This window comes from Pagrus pagrus, assembly GCF_965226575.1.
Source record: "Pagrus pagrus genome assembly, chromosome: 10".
In the NCBI taxonomy this organism is placed as follows: Eukaryota; Metazoa; Chordata; class Actinopteri; order Spariformes; family Sparidae; genus Pagrus; species Pagrus pagrus.
Genome location: NC_140194.1, coordinates 23,796,438 through 23,809,661, shown reverse-complemented (window position 1 = coordinate 23,809,661; position 13,224 = coordinate 23,796,438). Strand labels below are relative to the sequence as shown.

The 13,224-nt window shown below is 40.8% G+C and overlaps 1 protein-coding gene across 2 annotated transcripts in view; it reads right to left on the bottom strand.

Annotated features, from left to right (window-relative positions):
* The window catches only part of LOC311264289 (guanine nucleotide-binding protein G(o) subunit alpha), a 109,907-nt gene extending 97,543 nt beyond the window's left edge, over window positions 1-12,364 (bottom strand). Inside the window, exons 1-2 of one of the 2 annotated variants that reach the window (XM_084365035.1) lie at window positions 11,598-12,364; window positions 10,685-10,727 (exon numbers count right to left, since the gene is read on the bottom strand). In XM_084365035.1, coding sequence (XP_084221161.1) covers window positions 10,685-10,727; window positions 11,598-11,715 — 161 coding nt within the window. In that variant the 5' untranslated portion in view covers window positions 11,716-12,364. The remainder of the gene's footprint in view (window positions 1-10,684; window positions 10,728-11,597) is intronic. The other variant, XM_084365034.1, reaches the window with a different exon arrangement.
* Between the last annotated feature and the right edge of the window lie 860 nt (window positions 12,365-13,224).

Below are 13,224 nucleotides of genomic sequence, written 5' to 3'. Positions count from 1 at the left end.
GTTAAATAAGTCTGTTCTAGACACTTGTGAATTCTATCAATGCTAAGAAGGGTTTTTTCCGGATATACACAAAGAAAAAAAATATCTGTATGATGTAATGTGAAGCAATGCAACAATAGCCCGAGTAACTTTCTGTTCAACTACAACTTAAGCTCTTGGTGATTTTATCTCAATTCTGAGGGTGTACTTTGTGATGACCTATCACACGGCATGATGCTGAAAAGGGTTTCTTTCTGATATTTTGTACACATGATTTACATAGTCTATATGGAGGGAAACCCCTATAATATAATGCAATCCACTACATCAGAAACACAGCACCAAAATGCATCATCAATAAAAGTGAATCAACAGCTGTCCAACAAGGCATCAAAAAACAATTTCAAGTTTAGAGCAGTATTTAGTAAAGAGCTTCTGGATCTATTCAGTTTCTATTTCCTGAGATGTTTGTCCTCACTGTTGTCAATAGCAACACAGAAATAAAAACATGCATTCAAACATACACTCTTCCAGCTAAAAACCCAGCCACAGTGACCATCAGCTGACTTTCTATCAGCTGAGTGCAGTCACTGTAACAAGACTCCTTTGTCTCGCAGTGTGCTCAACTGATGTGAAATCTGCCAAATATGTCTAACACAAAAAACCACACTCACACAACTACATCAATATATGCACAAAAACAAAAGTACAGACCCTCAACCGTGCATAAGTGTGCAAGCGTGCACACACAAGCAATTTCCTGTGACAAAAAGAGCTTTGTTTTATATAAGGAGCCCTGATTAGTGCGGACCACACACACACAGTCACACTGACCTGGTCTCATAACTGTGCAGACAGAGAGAAAGAGATGGCTTAGAGCAAAAACACCCTTTAATATAATATAATCAAAAAGAGAACAGCACAGGAAGGAAAGAGAAACAGGAAAAATTAGCTCTATACTCAATGCGACTGATGTTTTACCACCACTAACTAAACTACTAATATGTTCTGACAAGAGACATACTGTATGATTATTGGCAGGTTGACTGAAATGCCTCCACACCTGAGAAATTTGGAAAACTGTAGATTTGCAGAGCTGTGACTATATGAGGGTCTCTAGATCCTTCGTTATTTTCAGAGTGGGAGGGTGAGGTTTTTGTAGGATTGATATAGTCACAAGGATCAGCTGATGTGATACCGATCATTACATGGTTCCTGTTCTACACCTGGTAGGAGCAACAACGTTTGACTCTTTGTTTAAGTGTAATGTACATATCCTTTTGGTAGGAAAAAATATGGCTTAGAGATTAGTAAGATTTGTCATACATTGTTGAATAATGTGATTCATGTTTAAATAGTACAATCAAGCTGCTATAACGTGCACAAACAAGCAGATAATAACCGAAGCACTATGAAAACCTATAGAGGTTGTCTTAAGCTACTAGTTTACAGGTGGCAACTCAAGAGGACTGGCTGGCTTTCTATCTGGAAGCAAGAAGGACAGAGTGAGAGAGCGATCGGCACTGATTTGAATTCTCAGTTGTGCTCGTTTGACAAGACACTACTAGTGATTCCACATATTTGATCTGTCCCTACTGTATATAGCTAATTAGTGAACTGGCTAACAAGCCGTCTGGAGAGATCAGTATGATGTCAGGCTTTCGGTTTCTGTCACAACTGTAATATACTAATGGTAATTAACTGCAGTAATGTACAGCCTCCAGGCCTATTTACACACAACAGAGTCTATAGAGTGTAAAAAATTACCTTCTTGTTATATCAGCTACAACAAAGTTTTAACAGAGGTTTTAAAAAACTTTTTAGGCTTTTATTTTAGCCCTTAGTCAATAGAACAATTGAAGCTTGAGGCAGGAAAACAGGAAAGACAGGGTGGTGGACAAGCAGCAAAGGGCAAGATACCCAAATTTAACAATCTTTTAGCATGGTCTTGGTAGTAACTTTCTCACAAACAACAGATCCTCCACATCTATTATATCTCTAAATGTTGTGTTTGTGTCGTGATCGTTACATGGCACTGATGACCTTTTACACTTTCACTACACTTACACTACAACATTTAAAACACATTTAAATGTATGGCTATCCCCTAACATCCAACTAAACCGTTAGCCGATGATAACTGTCTCCTTTTGGGAGTTGCATCTTCTATTTTGGGACGTGATTAAAGTAGGGGTACTAATTGTAGCTGCCAGTTAGATCAGTAAGCCATGCAGCTTTCCGGGGGTATTGCTGGTGTTTACAACACCAGCACGGGGGCTTTGGACCTCTGGAAAGAGCAGGCAGCGAACCAAGTCCAGCAGCAACCGACGGATGACAGTTTAACAACAGGGAATATATGTATTAATGATGTGACTCCAACTACGACTTTTGACTCCTTGGACAATGAAAGTAGGGACACAAGGGGTGAAGCAAAAGAGGAGTGAGTTGGAACCCAGTTATTCCTGTGTTTTGAAAAACAAGACCTGTCTAAAGACCAAGTCTTTAGTTGGTAGCAGCCTTGCTTGATTGTTCGCAGTATTGCTTTCAGCAATATTTTGAAGAAACTGTCTAAGATCATCCAACTGTTAACACACTTTGACTGTGCTAATGTGCCTGTAAGAACTGAAAAAAACTGAAAAATAGTGTGGACATGTGTATCATGTGGAGAGACTGCCAGCAGTGAGGTGAGTTCAAGAACATTGACAAAATGAGAGGAAAGAGAGAAGGAGAGTGGGGAGAATATGTGTGTCTGAGCATGTATGTTTTGATAAGGTTTGTTTGCCTGCCTATTTACAAAATGCAAATAGGATTTAAATGTTAACCACACACAGTGTAATCAAAGCCTGGTCGGACGTGCCAGCGAGCACATGTGCACACGCAAACACAGCTATCATGAAATGTTGCCTCTCTGTTATTTCACAGCTCACTGAGGCAGCCAATCAAATCATTCTGGTGATGAGCACGCCCACGGCTATATTTAACCAATGAAGGGTGACTATGTGGCTGACGGGCTGTCTTAGATGACCAGTTACAGACTGTCTCTGAATGCAGGACTTGAGTGTGGTGCCAACATGTCCTCCTCCCTCCCTCCTTCCCCTCTCTCTTTCTTTTTTTTCCTCTCTCTACTTTCTCTCCTCATGTCTAACCACACCTGGAAAAGGAGGCTAATAATTATCTGAGGGAACAGAGTCCAGGAGGAGTACCCTTTGCACTCTCTCCTTGACAACCCTGTCCTAGTCTCTCCCTTTGTCACTTCCTCTAGCTTGCTTAATAAGTGAGAATGTGTTCTTTCACTTTCCACTCCCTCTCTCCTCTTGCTCAAAATGGCTTCGCCTCTCTCCTCTTACCTTCTCTACATCATTCACACTCATCCTCCCTCTAGCCTCTTCTCTTCTCGCCACTCCTGTTTCTTTTCACACTCCCTCATCAATTGAATTTTCCTCCCTGGTTGCTTTTGCTAGGTGTCCATGTGTAACTCTACTCTTTTTTTTTCTCTCTCTTCTCCCTGAGTCGTCTCACTTCTCTCTTCATCTCTCACTTCATTCTTCATCACTCCTCTACTTCGACCACTCTATCGAGTCCGGTCCTGTCTATACGCTCTTGCAGAGTGCTCCTTTCCTCCTTCATTCCTTTCTTTCTACCCACTAGGCATTGCTTTCCTTCATTAAAACTCCCTCTCTGTGTCCCTCCGTCTACAACCCCCCTCTCAACCTCTCCCCCTCTGCCACTCTGCACAAAACACCACCTTTTTTTCCTCCATCTTCTTCCCCTTCCCCCTTTTATTCTCTTCTTCTGAGGCTTAAACCTAATTATCTCCTGTGCTAGAGAAACCACACACACACACACACACACTCACACACTCACACACACACACGGTGGGAACGGCCTGTGGGAAGCAGTGCAGCCGTGAGGGACGGACAGCGTTTGTTCTCCCTTCAGCTAGTCGCCTCCGATCATGTCAGCGTGGCACAAACACACACATACATTGTAAAAGAGAAAGGCAGAGATGAAGAAAAGGAGAAAGACAGAGAGAGAAGCTCTGCATATTCTACATACACAGCGACCGGACACGTGAATGGGTTTTAAGTTTCTTTGCTGAAATCCTCATGACACATAATAGGACACAGTGCAGCTACACTCAAATCTAAATAATTTGACAAAAATATATCAGTGGATACAGGGTCGATTAATTTTCTGTGTATATTCATTGACTTGGAGGGCTGCCTTTAATAGATTTTGGGCCTCTTCAGCTTACGAGATCCTTCCAAAACCCTGTTGGTAGAGTCAGTCTAAACAAACATGCATTTGCAAAAGCTGTCATATTATAATTTCTAGTAAACGCTCAATGGAAAATACTACAGACAACTGACGACGACAGATTTATCATATCATAAAACCAGTAACCAAGAAGCAAAACAAAAGGCAAGAAACAAATGCCATTTGATTTTAGATTGGAGGTAGACAACTATTTGAAACATCTTTCTTTTCTCCAATGCAATCAAACAAATAAAAAATACAAATCTGTTTTCATCTGCAGTTAATTTTAAATAATACTGACCACAGCTACTTTTAGCAGGCTGTTTCAACATTGTTTTATGAGCTCTACTGCACAAATGAGGAATGCTTGTGTGTATCTTTGGTCCTGACACAGTCCTGACAGCGTCTATAAACAAGGATGATGAAATAGTGAAACTATAACATTGGCTATAATTATGTCTGTTATCAAACTAAAATCAGCATTGTCCTGTGAGCACTAGAGGCCACCTCTATTGCTGCTGTCTTTGCAGCCTGCAAACTGCATTTATCCAATCATGTCTTATGGTCACAGTTGATATAGTTTTATTTGGGTTGTAGAGTGTTAATGATTGCAAGAGATATTACCTGGAGATTCAATCAGGTATGAAAAGATGTCATGGTACAACTCATCTGGCTATCAAGAGGCCTAGACAGAAAAACTATCAATTGATTTTAAAGCTTAACTTGTTCCATTAATTAGGGGACTAGAAAGAGACAGATTACAAAAAGAATTGTCAAATTTAAAGCAGAGGCCTAGATATCCTGACGTTTTAGGCCTAGTATGGATACAACTCCAAAAAAAGCTGCATCCTACATTTCCCAAAGGGCAACTTGATAGCATTTTTCATGATACTTTCCCCAACTGAACAGCCGAACACCCATGTCTTTCAAACATAATGTCCCAGTTTTTTCCCATTATAAATTTGTAATCTCCAAGCTCAAGTCGAGATAAGCCTGACGACATTATTAGGGTTATTTTTCAAACTCTTGAGAACTCCTTCCAATGCTAAGAGCTAATAACTGCTTTTGCAGCCTTAGTAGTACTAACCATGACAAGTGTTCTGCTGAACTTGTGTTTACACAAAGAAAATAACCAATTAATTATATGTGAAACAAAATTACATTAATCCATACACTAATATCACACATATCCATACACTAATATCACACATACGAAGACTCTGGGCTTGAATGATTATCTGGAGTTAACTAAACTGTACACACATTTCTAAATGTCTTTGGCTATCTTCAGTTCAATTAAGTGCATATATATATATATATATATATAGTTGTTATATAAGTTGTAACATTTGTTTAGTTGTAAGCTTTTAGATTATGGAGTAATTCACTTTGGTTTTCTTTCTCCAACTCACACAAACAGTATATTTTATCTTCTTGTTAAGCTATTTTCAGTGTCTCAATTGAATTGCTGGAAAAAAAAAACCTCTGTTGCGCCTTTGAAATCTGTATACCAAAGTGGCAATAGATTAAATAACTAGCTAACTAAATTACTTAGAATTTAGCTAACTAACGGAAAGATGTGAGCAATTTCAGTTTCCAGATTTAAATGGAATTTTTGACTTTAATGTTAAGCTCGACTCTCAGCAAGGAAGTGCATAGCTAAAGGCAGCACACCTCGAAAACTACCTAGGCTATGTTACGTTAGCTATCGAGTTCAACACAGGCTACTTATTTCAAAAAGGGAATTAGTAAGCCATGGAAAAAAAACATTTCAGTCTTTATATAGTACAACTACTGAGTTGATGTTTGAAAATGTATAATAATCTGTCTTTGTCTTTGTCTTTGTTCACTTGCTTGTTTAGTCACAAATCAAGCAAGCTTTCACGTGCTAATGAGCTATGAAACAAATGATGTCTTCTGGGCTTGTCTACTAGGAGTCATTCATGTCTTTGCTGGTCAAATTACACCAATCTCTGGAGTTTGCCCTTACAGAGCTACTCCTTCAAGCAAAGCCTTTAAGGGCAGAGAGCAAACAACTCACACATTATTAGACGAGTACAAAGGGGAAGTGGTCGCACTGGCAACCACTTCCTCTCTAATCTTTTCCTCTACTTTTCAGTGACTGTGCCAGGCAGAGCTTCCTTGCGTCTATCTATATATGAAAATAACACTACATTATATGATTCATTGTCAGTTTGACAGCTGGGCAGTGAGATAACCTTTGCACACGTCTGAACACACACACACACACACACACCATAAACAGATGGTGTCACACACAGACAGCTCTGTGCATGAGATAGATATATGCTGTTCACACATGACCGAGTCCCTTGGTTTGCTGGCCCAAATACTACACTCACTGATAAATATCTTGTGCAAACGAACGTTCACATTTTTCCTGCAAAACATTTATCCTTTAGATTCTCCATTTCTGCACAGTCACGTGTCTTCTTCTACGCTTTGTCATCCCTTCCCCTTTCTTGTCTTACAGAAGTAGCTCTACATCAGGCTATGCTGTGGCTTAACACCTTGAGAACTCAATCATCCATGTACAACTGTAATCCACTCTCAGTCCTGTGTCTCCCTAACGCTCGCTCTCTCTCGCACACAGCAAAGTAGTAGCCCCTAGAGAGATATTATCAGTGCTTTGTCATGAGTTATTGTCACTTGGTGATTTCATCATCTCAGAAACTAACAATCGGTGTTTCCAAAAAAATAAAGTTTGAGGAGACATAACATACTACTGTCCAGTAAATGATTTTAGCCACAGCGCATTTCGAAAATAATTTCCTTAAGCGCATTTCAAAAATCAGTTGTATTTAAATAGCCCAAAATCACATGCTCCACCTTCTCAGGAAGCTCTACAATCTGTACAGTCCCTTTCCTAAAGGAGCGTATAGAACAGATTCAAAACTTAAGGTGAGTACAGTTGCAGTAATTTTCCACTGGATTGTACAGAGTGTTAACAGACTCCTTACTTCCACTCACTGAGATGCCATACACAGCTGTGGCACAGCTCCATATACACACCATAAAATCTAAATCTAAATCTAATCCACTCATCTCTGTCTCTCTCTCTAAAGAACGCTCACACATACACACACACACACACAATTGGTCACTTGAGCACACCCCAGATGTTCAAAGCACTGTGAAAGAAAATGCAGTAAGGGCTTTCCACTCCTCTGATGCGGTTCCGGAAATAGCAGAGCGTCTCTGAACAGGAAAGTAAAGGCTTCCCTGGCAGGGCGCTGTCCACCACTTGAACAGCAGCTGCCCTCTCTTTAATATCAGATGTCCTTTGTAAAGACTACACTAGTATATATTGTTAAAACTCTAAATTGGCCCTCCTGCAGTCACAGTATATGGCACTCTAGAAACGTCTGCCTGGTGTAAAGCTTCTGACATGGCCACAACGAGTCATTCATGGTCAATACACTTCATCAAGTAGAGATTTTGTGCTGGGGCACATTGTCTCACATTACCCTTGATCCAGGATAAGTAGGCCCGTGAGAAGCATGCAGAGTTTATTAAATAAAACCTTGCAACTATTAAAAGACAGTGTTGTCTGCCAGATGCAGTTCAATCAACTCATTAATATGCATAAGCAAGAAGAGCTTGGAGACTATAATCAGACAACAGAAACGTGGAGGTGGCATGGCTGGAATGACTGAAAGAAGTGAGCGTGGCATTATCCAGCTGAAAGGAAAGTAGCTCTCTCTGTACAATTAATTTAATAGAAGTGAACTTATACACCACATTATGTGTGTCTTTCATGTCACAATGTGTGAAAAGTAAAACAGAAAGCAGCAATAACCTTATGGTTCACCTCCCATAATATCTGTAATATTAGCCTTACACCTATGTGGACTAACACAGCCATCCATTAACATTTATTTGCATCACTCTCTGTCATATAAATGTCTGATTTACAACAGTCCAATGCATTCAGTGTATTCAGTTGCTCAAAAGGTTATGGCCTGCTATATATATTTAATGAACCCACTGGGAGTGTTGGTCAGTGAGTGTGCACAATGTTCTGTGCTGCTGGAGTGACCATTAACAGCTGAGAAACAGGCTCATCTGGATCCACTGAGTCATGTCCTTATGTGATATGTCACTATATGTCCACAACCAAAGCCTATTATCAGCTAAAACTCACTCTCCTGTCTGTAAAATGACGCAGCAGAGGAGATTGAGGAGAAACCATATGTCACGACAGGATTACTGATAATATGGGGGGGGCTGAGTATGTACTACTGATGTACCAGCTGATGTGCAGCTGACCTTAGAAAGAAACCTACAGTAAATCCGGTAGATATATTATAGGATTATTGCAGTGATATAGTAAATACTAAAATACTATTAAAGTATCATACATTTACAAGGGACCCTGCACTGAGCACCATAGATAAGTCCCTATAGGAGTATTATAATGACATTATAATGAAACCATATAAGAGGGCAAAAAAACAGACAGCTTTAATTAAGTCACTAAACTTGTGATAAATACCACAGGTAGACAATTAGTCCCTACAGGAGTACTGGGTGGTATTTTAGCTGGGTTATATTGGACTGGTTAGTAAGTAAGCATTGACACAGCTAACAGGCCACGTGGTATTTACATGAAAATATTATAGGCTGATGGTGCCATAACAAAAACTGTCTCTTTCAGATTTTGGGGTAATTTCCTAAAGCCCACGGTTACGTTATGTCTTGTTTTGTTTGACCAACAATCCAAAACCCAAAGTTATTCAATCTCCAACTATGTAAAATTGAGAAAATCCTCACAAATGAGAAGTTGAAACCAATAAATCTTCTAAATCACCCTAAACAATTAATCAATTATAAAAACAGTTGCAGATACATTTCCTACTGAACAACTTATCGATTAAATTATTTCAGCGCAAAGAAAAATTGTTCTATTAAGTTATACAGCAGCAACATATACGTGGGATTAGTTCACAAACACTTATTGTTCGAAGGATAATTTCACCCAAAAATTAAAATTCAGTCATTATCTGCTCACCCCAATGCAGATGGAAAGTCGGGTGAAGTTTCATAGTCCACAAATTATTTCTGGAGCTTCACAGCAAAACACTGTTGCAGCATTATACTAAACAACTAAAGTAGATGGGTTACAAAATTAAAATGGCTCCATATAGCTCTGGCATAATCCAAGTTTCTGGAAGCCCTGAGATCCCAAATAGATTTGAAAAGACGTTATTTACACCCTTGTCAAGCAGTCAAACTCTAGCACCCACTTCAGACAGGGAGCCACTAATAATTTTATCTTAGCAGCTACTGTGAAGACTTCGGCTTTAAAAAAGGTGTGAATTACGAGACTTGGATTGTGCCAGAAGAGCTAAAACAAGTCCTCATCTACTACATCTACTACAGTTGTTTCACTGTTTTGCTGTGAAGCTCCAGAAATGTGGACCACGAAACTTCACTCGACTTTCCATCGGCATGGGCGTGAGTAGATAATGACTAAACTTTCATTTTTGGGTGAAGTAACACTTAAAGTCCTTCGGAGAGTAGTAGTGACTCATGTGGGAATATCATCACACATTTTTGTTAAGGTAGGTGAAAAATATTGAATAATTCCATGCGGTCTACACAAACTAACCCCTCCACATAGTATTACTGTCGCTTTTCATTAAAAAAAGCAGAGTATATACCATATCAGCAGGGTCAAAGTGGACAACAAATGCACAAGGGTGTGATCTGATGTTACCTCTTCCCCTGAGATCACAAAATCATTGACAAAGAGGAGAGAAGCAGATCTGAGGTTGTACCCTAGGGCAGTATCTATCAATGAAATACTGCCCCCCTATAATAACACTAAAACCAATAACGTGCAAGTAAAACTAAAAGGTCATCTTAAATTAGGTTTACTATCAATTTTAACTAGGTCTGGTGACACGGCCACACCTCAAATCTGAAACGTTTAACTAAAGCAGGAAAAGCAGCTTTTTTATTGGATTGAAGATGGCAGTGACATCACAGAACACATTTTATAAAAACATATATTATATGAAACAGCACCCTTTTTATAAAATGTCCATGCATACACAGCAGTAAATCACTGCACCTGCATACTTTTCTTCCCACACCCAGTTTCTTCCATCTCTCCACCCACACAGAGTAGCGTCAGTGATAGAAATGGTTGAAATACTAACGCTTGGGCAGATGTTTGACAAGGCCAGTTAGGGTTGAGGTAAGGGGTAGTATAGGGTCAACAGTCAGGCTTTTCCAAGAAAAAAACATGACAAAGTCAAGGCGATATCAAGCTACAGCTATAGACTAATTCTGAGATCAGGCTGTACATCTACTGTATATATGTGTGTGTGTGTGTGTGTGTGTGTGTGTGTGTGTGTGAGAGTGAGAGAGGGACACACATATGCACTATAAGGTTATTAGACCGTGCTTATCGGAGACTTACTTCATCTGTTTGACGATGGTGCTTTTCCCTGACTCTCCAGCCCCTGAGGGATAAGAGACAAGAAGACAATGTAAACAGGGTGTATGTGTGAGTGTGTGAGTGTGTGTGTGTGTGTGTGTGTGTGAGTGTGAGTGAGACAGAGAGAGAGAGGAGGAGGAGGAGGACGACGAGGAGGAGGAGGTGGGAGAAAGAAAGAAAGAAAGAAAGAAGGAAAGAATCAGCCTCTTTAAAAGCCTAAGTGAACAGCAGCAGCAGCAGCAGGGTGGAGATACAAAGATGGGGAAAGTGGCTGCACCCTTTCTTCCTCAGCATTCCCTCCATCTATTCCCTCCCTCATCTGTTCGCTTGCAGTCAGACAGATTAAATACTTACAGGCTACTTTCTTTCCCACAAAGAGTCAATGAATCAATCTCCCAGCTCAAACCGATGAACCAACACAGCCTGTGCTGCCTGGCCCTCCATTGCTGCATACTGCCATTTTTTTCCCCCTGACATCCATCTGCAGTTATCATCTCTGAATCCCACCTTTTACCTACAAACTGACTGATTCTGCACATTTAATAGGCTGTAAAACATTTTACCCACCTGTCACATCTTTAAAGGATATAATCCTATTGTAGCAGGTGGCCACAAAGTGATGTAACAAAAAGGGCAGGGTGTGTTTAGAGAGAAAAATCAAGCACATCAACGCCTTTTTACTCAAGAATAAATGGATTTTCTTTCACATTGTTAGTTTTATAGCTTGGGTTAGACGTCACGATTTTCATTTTTTTCCACCACCATCTTCACTGATGATCATCTTTAACTAAACACCCCCCAACACACACACACACACACACACACCACACCACACCTTACACCCCCCTCCCCATGTCTCGAGGCTCACAGGCCCTACGGTGGGGACTTCTCTTACCGAGCAGCAGCAGTTTCACATCTTTGGCCGCGGTCAGACCGTCCTCTTTGAGGTTTTTCTCGATGGCTTTGCTCCGGTCCAGAGCCGCCCTCTCCTCTGCGCTCAGAGTACATCCCATGGTTAGAGAACACAGCTTGAACGCGTTACCGATACCGGGATCCACGGCAGAAAATGCAAGGGGACGCTGGATTCAATGAAACTTGGTGCGTGGAAACAACGCAGGGTGCAACTCCCTTTTTTTCCCCCTCTCTTGGTTAATTTCCTCCTTTTCTGTGCGGTGCCTTCGGTCCCTCTATGATCCCTCTTGTGTCTTTCTTTCGCTCTCTGGGCAGCTCCCTCTCTCTCGCTCTCAAGCCGGGGACACGGTACCGTTAAAGCATTTAAAACCAAGGATCCGCTCTGTTTGATCCACGGCGCAGAAACAACACGATGAAGCCACCGCAGTTGTTTGTTTCTCAAGCGTGGTCTCGGTGGTCTGTCCTTAAGTCCGTCCGTCCGTGCTCCGTCTGTCTTCTGTTTTTCTGTCGGTAAATCACGGTAACGGTTCTCCTCTTCACCGGTCGTCGATAGTCAGTGTTACTGGGCGGCGGCGGTGAGCATCGTTTGATCCCAGCACGGCTTTCTCTCAGCGGCTGACAGTGGACCTTCCTCGGTGTGGCTCCTCCGGGCGGCGGGGACTCGCTCTGTAATATCACTGCCTCCCGGTAGCTCCGGTGGGGGACTCGGTCCTTCGTTAGTTCATTCGTTCAATTGCAGGTTGGTGACGTCAGAAGAGTGAAAAAAAAGGGAGAGGAAGAGCGTCCACGCTCCCAATGGCGCAGCCTGGTGGCACACTGTTATACAGGACCCTAACAGGCTTTTTTAAGTCCAACATGAGGCGTAATGTTAAAAGAATAGAAAGAAATATTGCAAAAAATAATAAGGTTGGGGTCAAGACCCACAAAAACTACATTTGTCACTGGCTAACACATTTGTCAAGCGCGTGCGTGATTTATCGGTCAGCGCATGAATATAACCAACTTTGAAATGTTATGCGGTCGCAGGTGTGTAGCCAATCAGAGCTGAAGAAAACGTCCTCAAAGGCACCGTTAGCTATCTAAGTAGCAAGTCTGATATCTTACATTCATTTTCTGAAGTTACATCCATAAATGTTGAGTTTTATAAAACTTTACTTGTATAAATATTAGTTTTATCCACAAACAAAAATGTTAAGAGCTTGAGAGTATCGAGGACCTTAGAAATAGTTTTTACAACAGACTAGAGAGCCGAAGTCACGCCCCTTCCGGTTTGACCCACGGGGGATGGTAGTGAATGGAGAGTCAAATTGTTTTTCGATCTCATTTGAATTGTGCCATGAATTTCATTTATAATGATTGTCAATTTAAACGATTTTTTTAAATGGAGAGTGTTGCAGTTTGTCATAACACTAATCAAGTATACGAGTGTGAATGTACTGTATTAGAAAGGCTACAAAACAGTTGGGTAAGTGACGTCTTTTTTAACACTCAATAAAACCTGTAACCAAAACCTCGTAGAGCTGGTCCCATATATTAGCTAGCTCACAAAACTGACTAACTCTACCATTACATCACTGCAGCTGTCAATATGGCCAGACTTTTATAATACT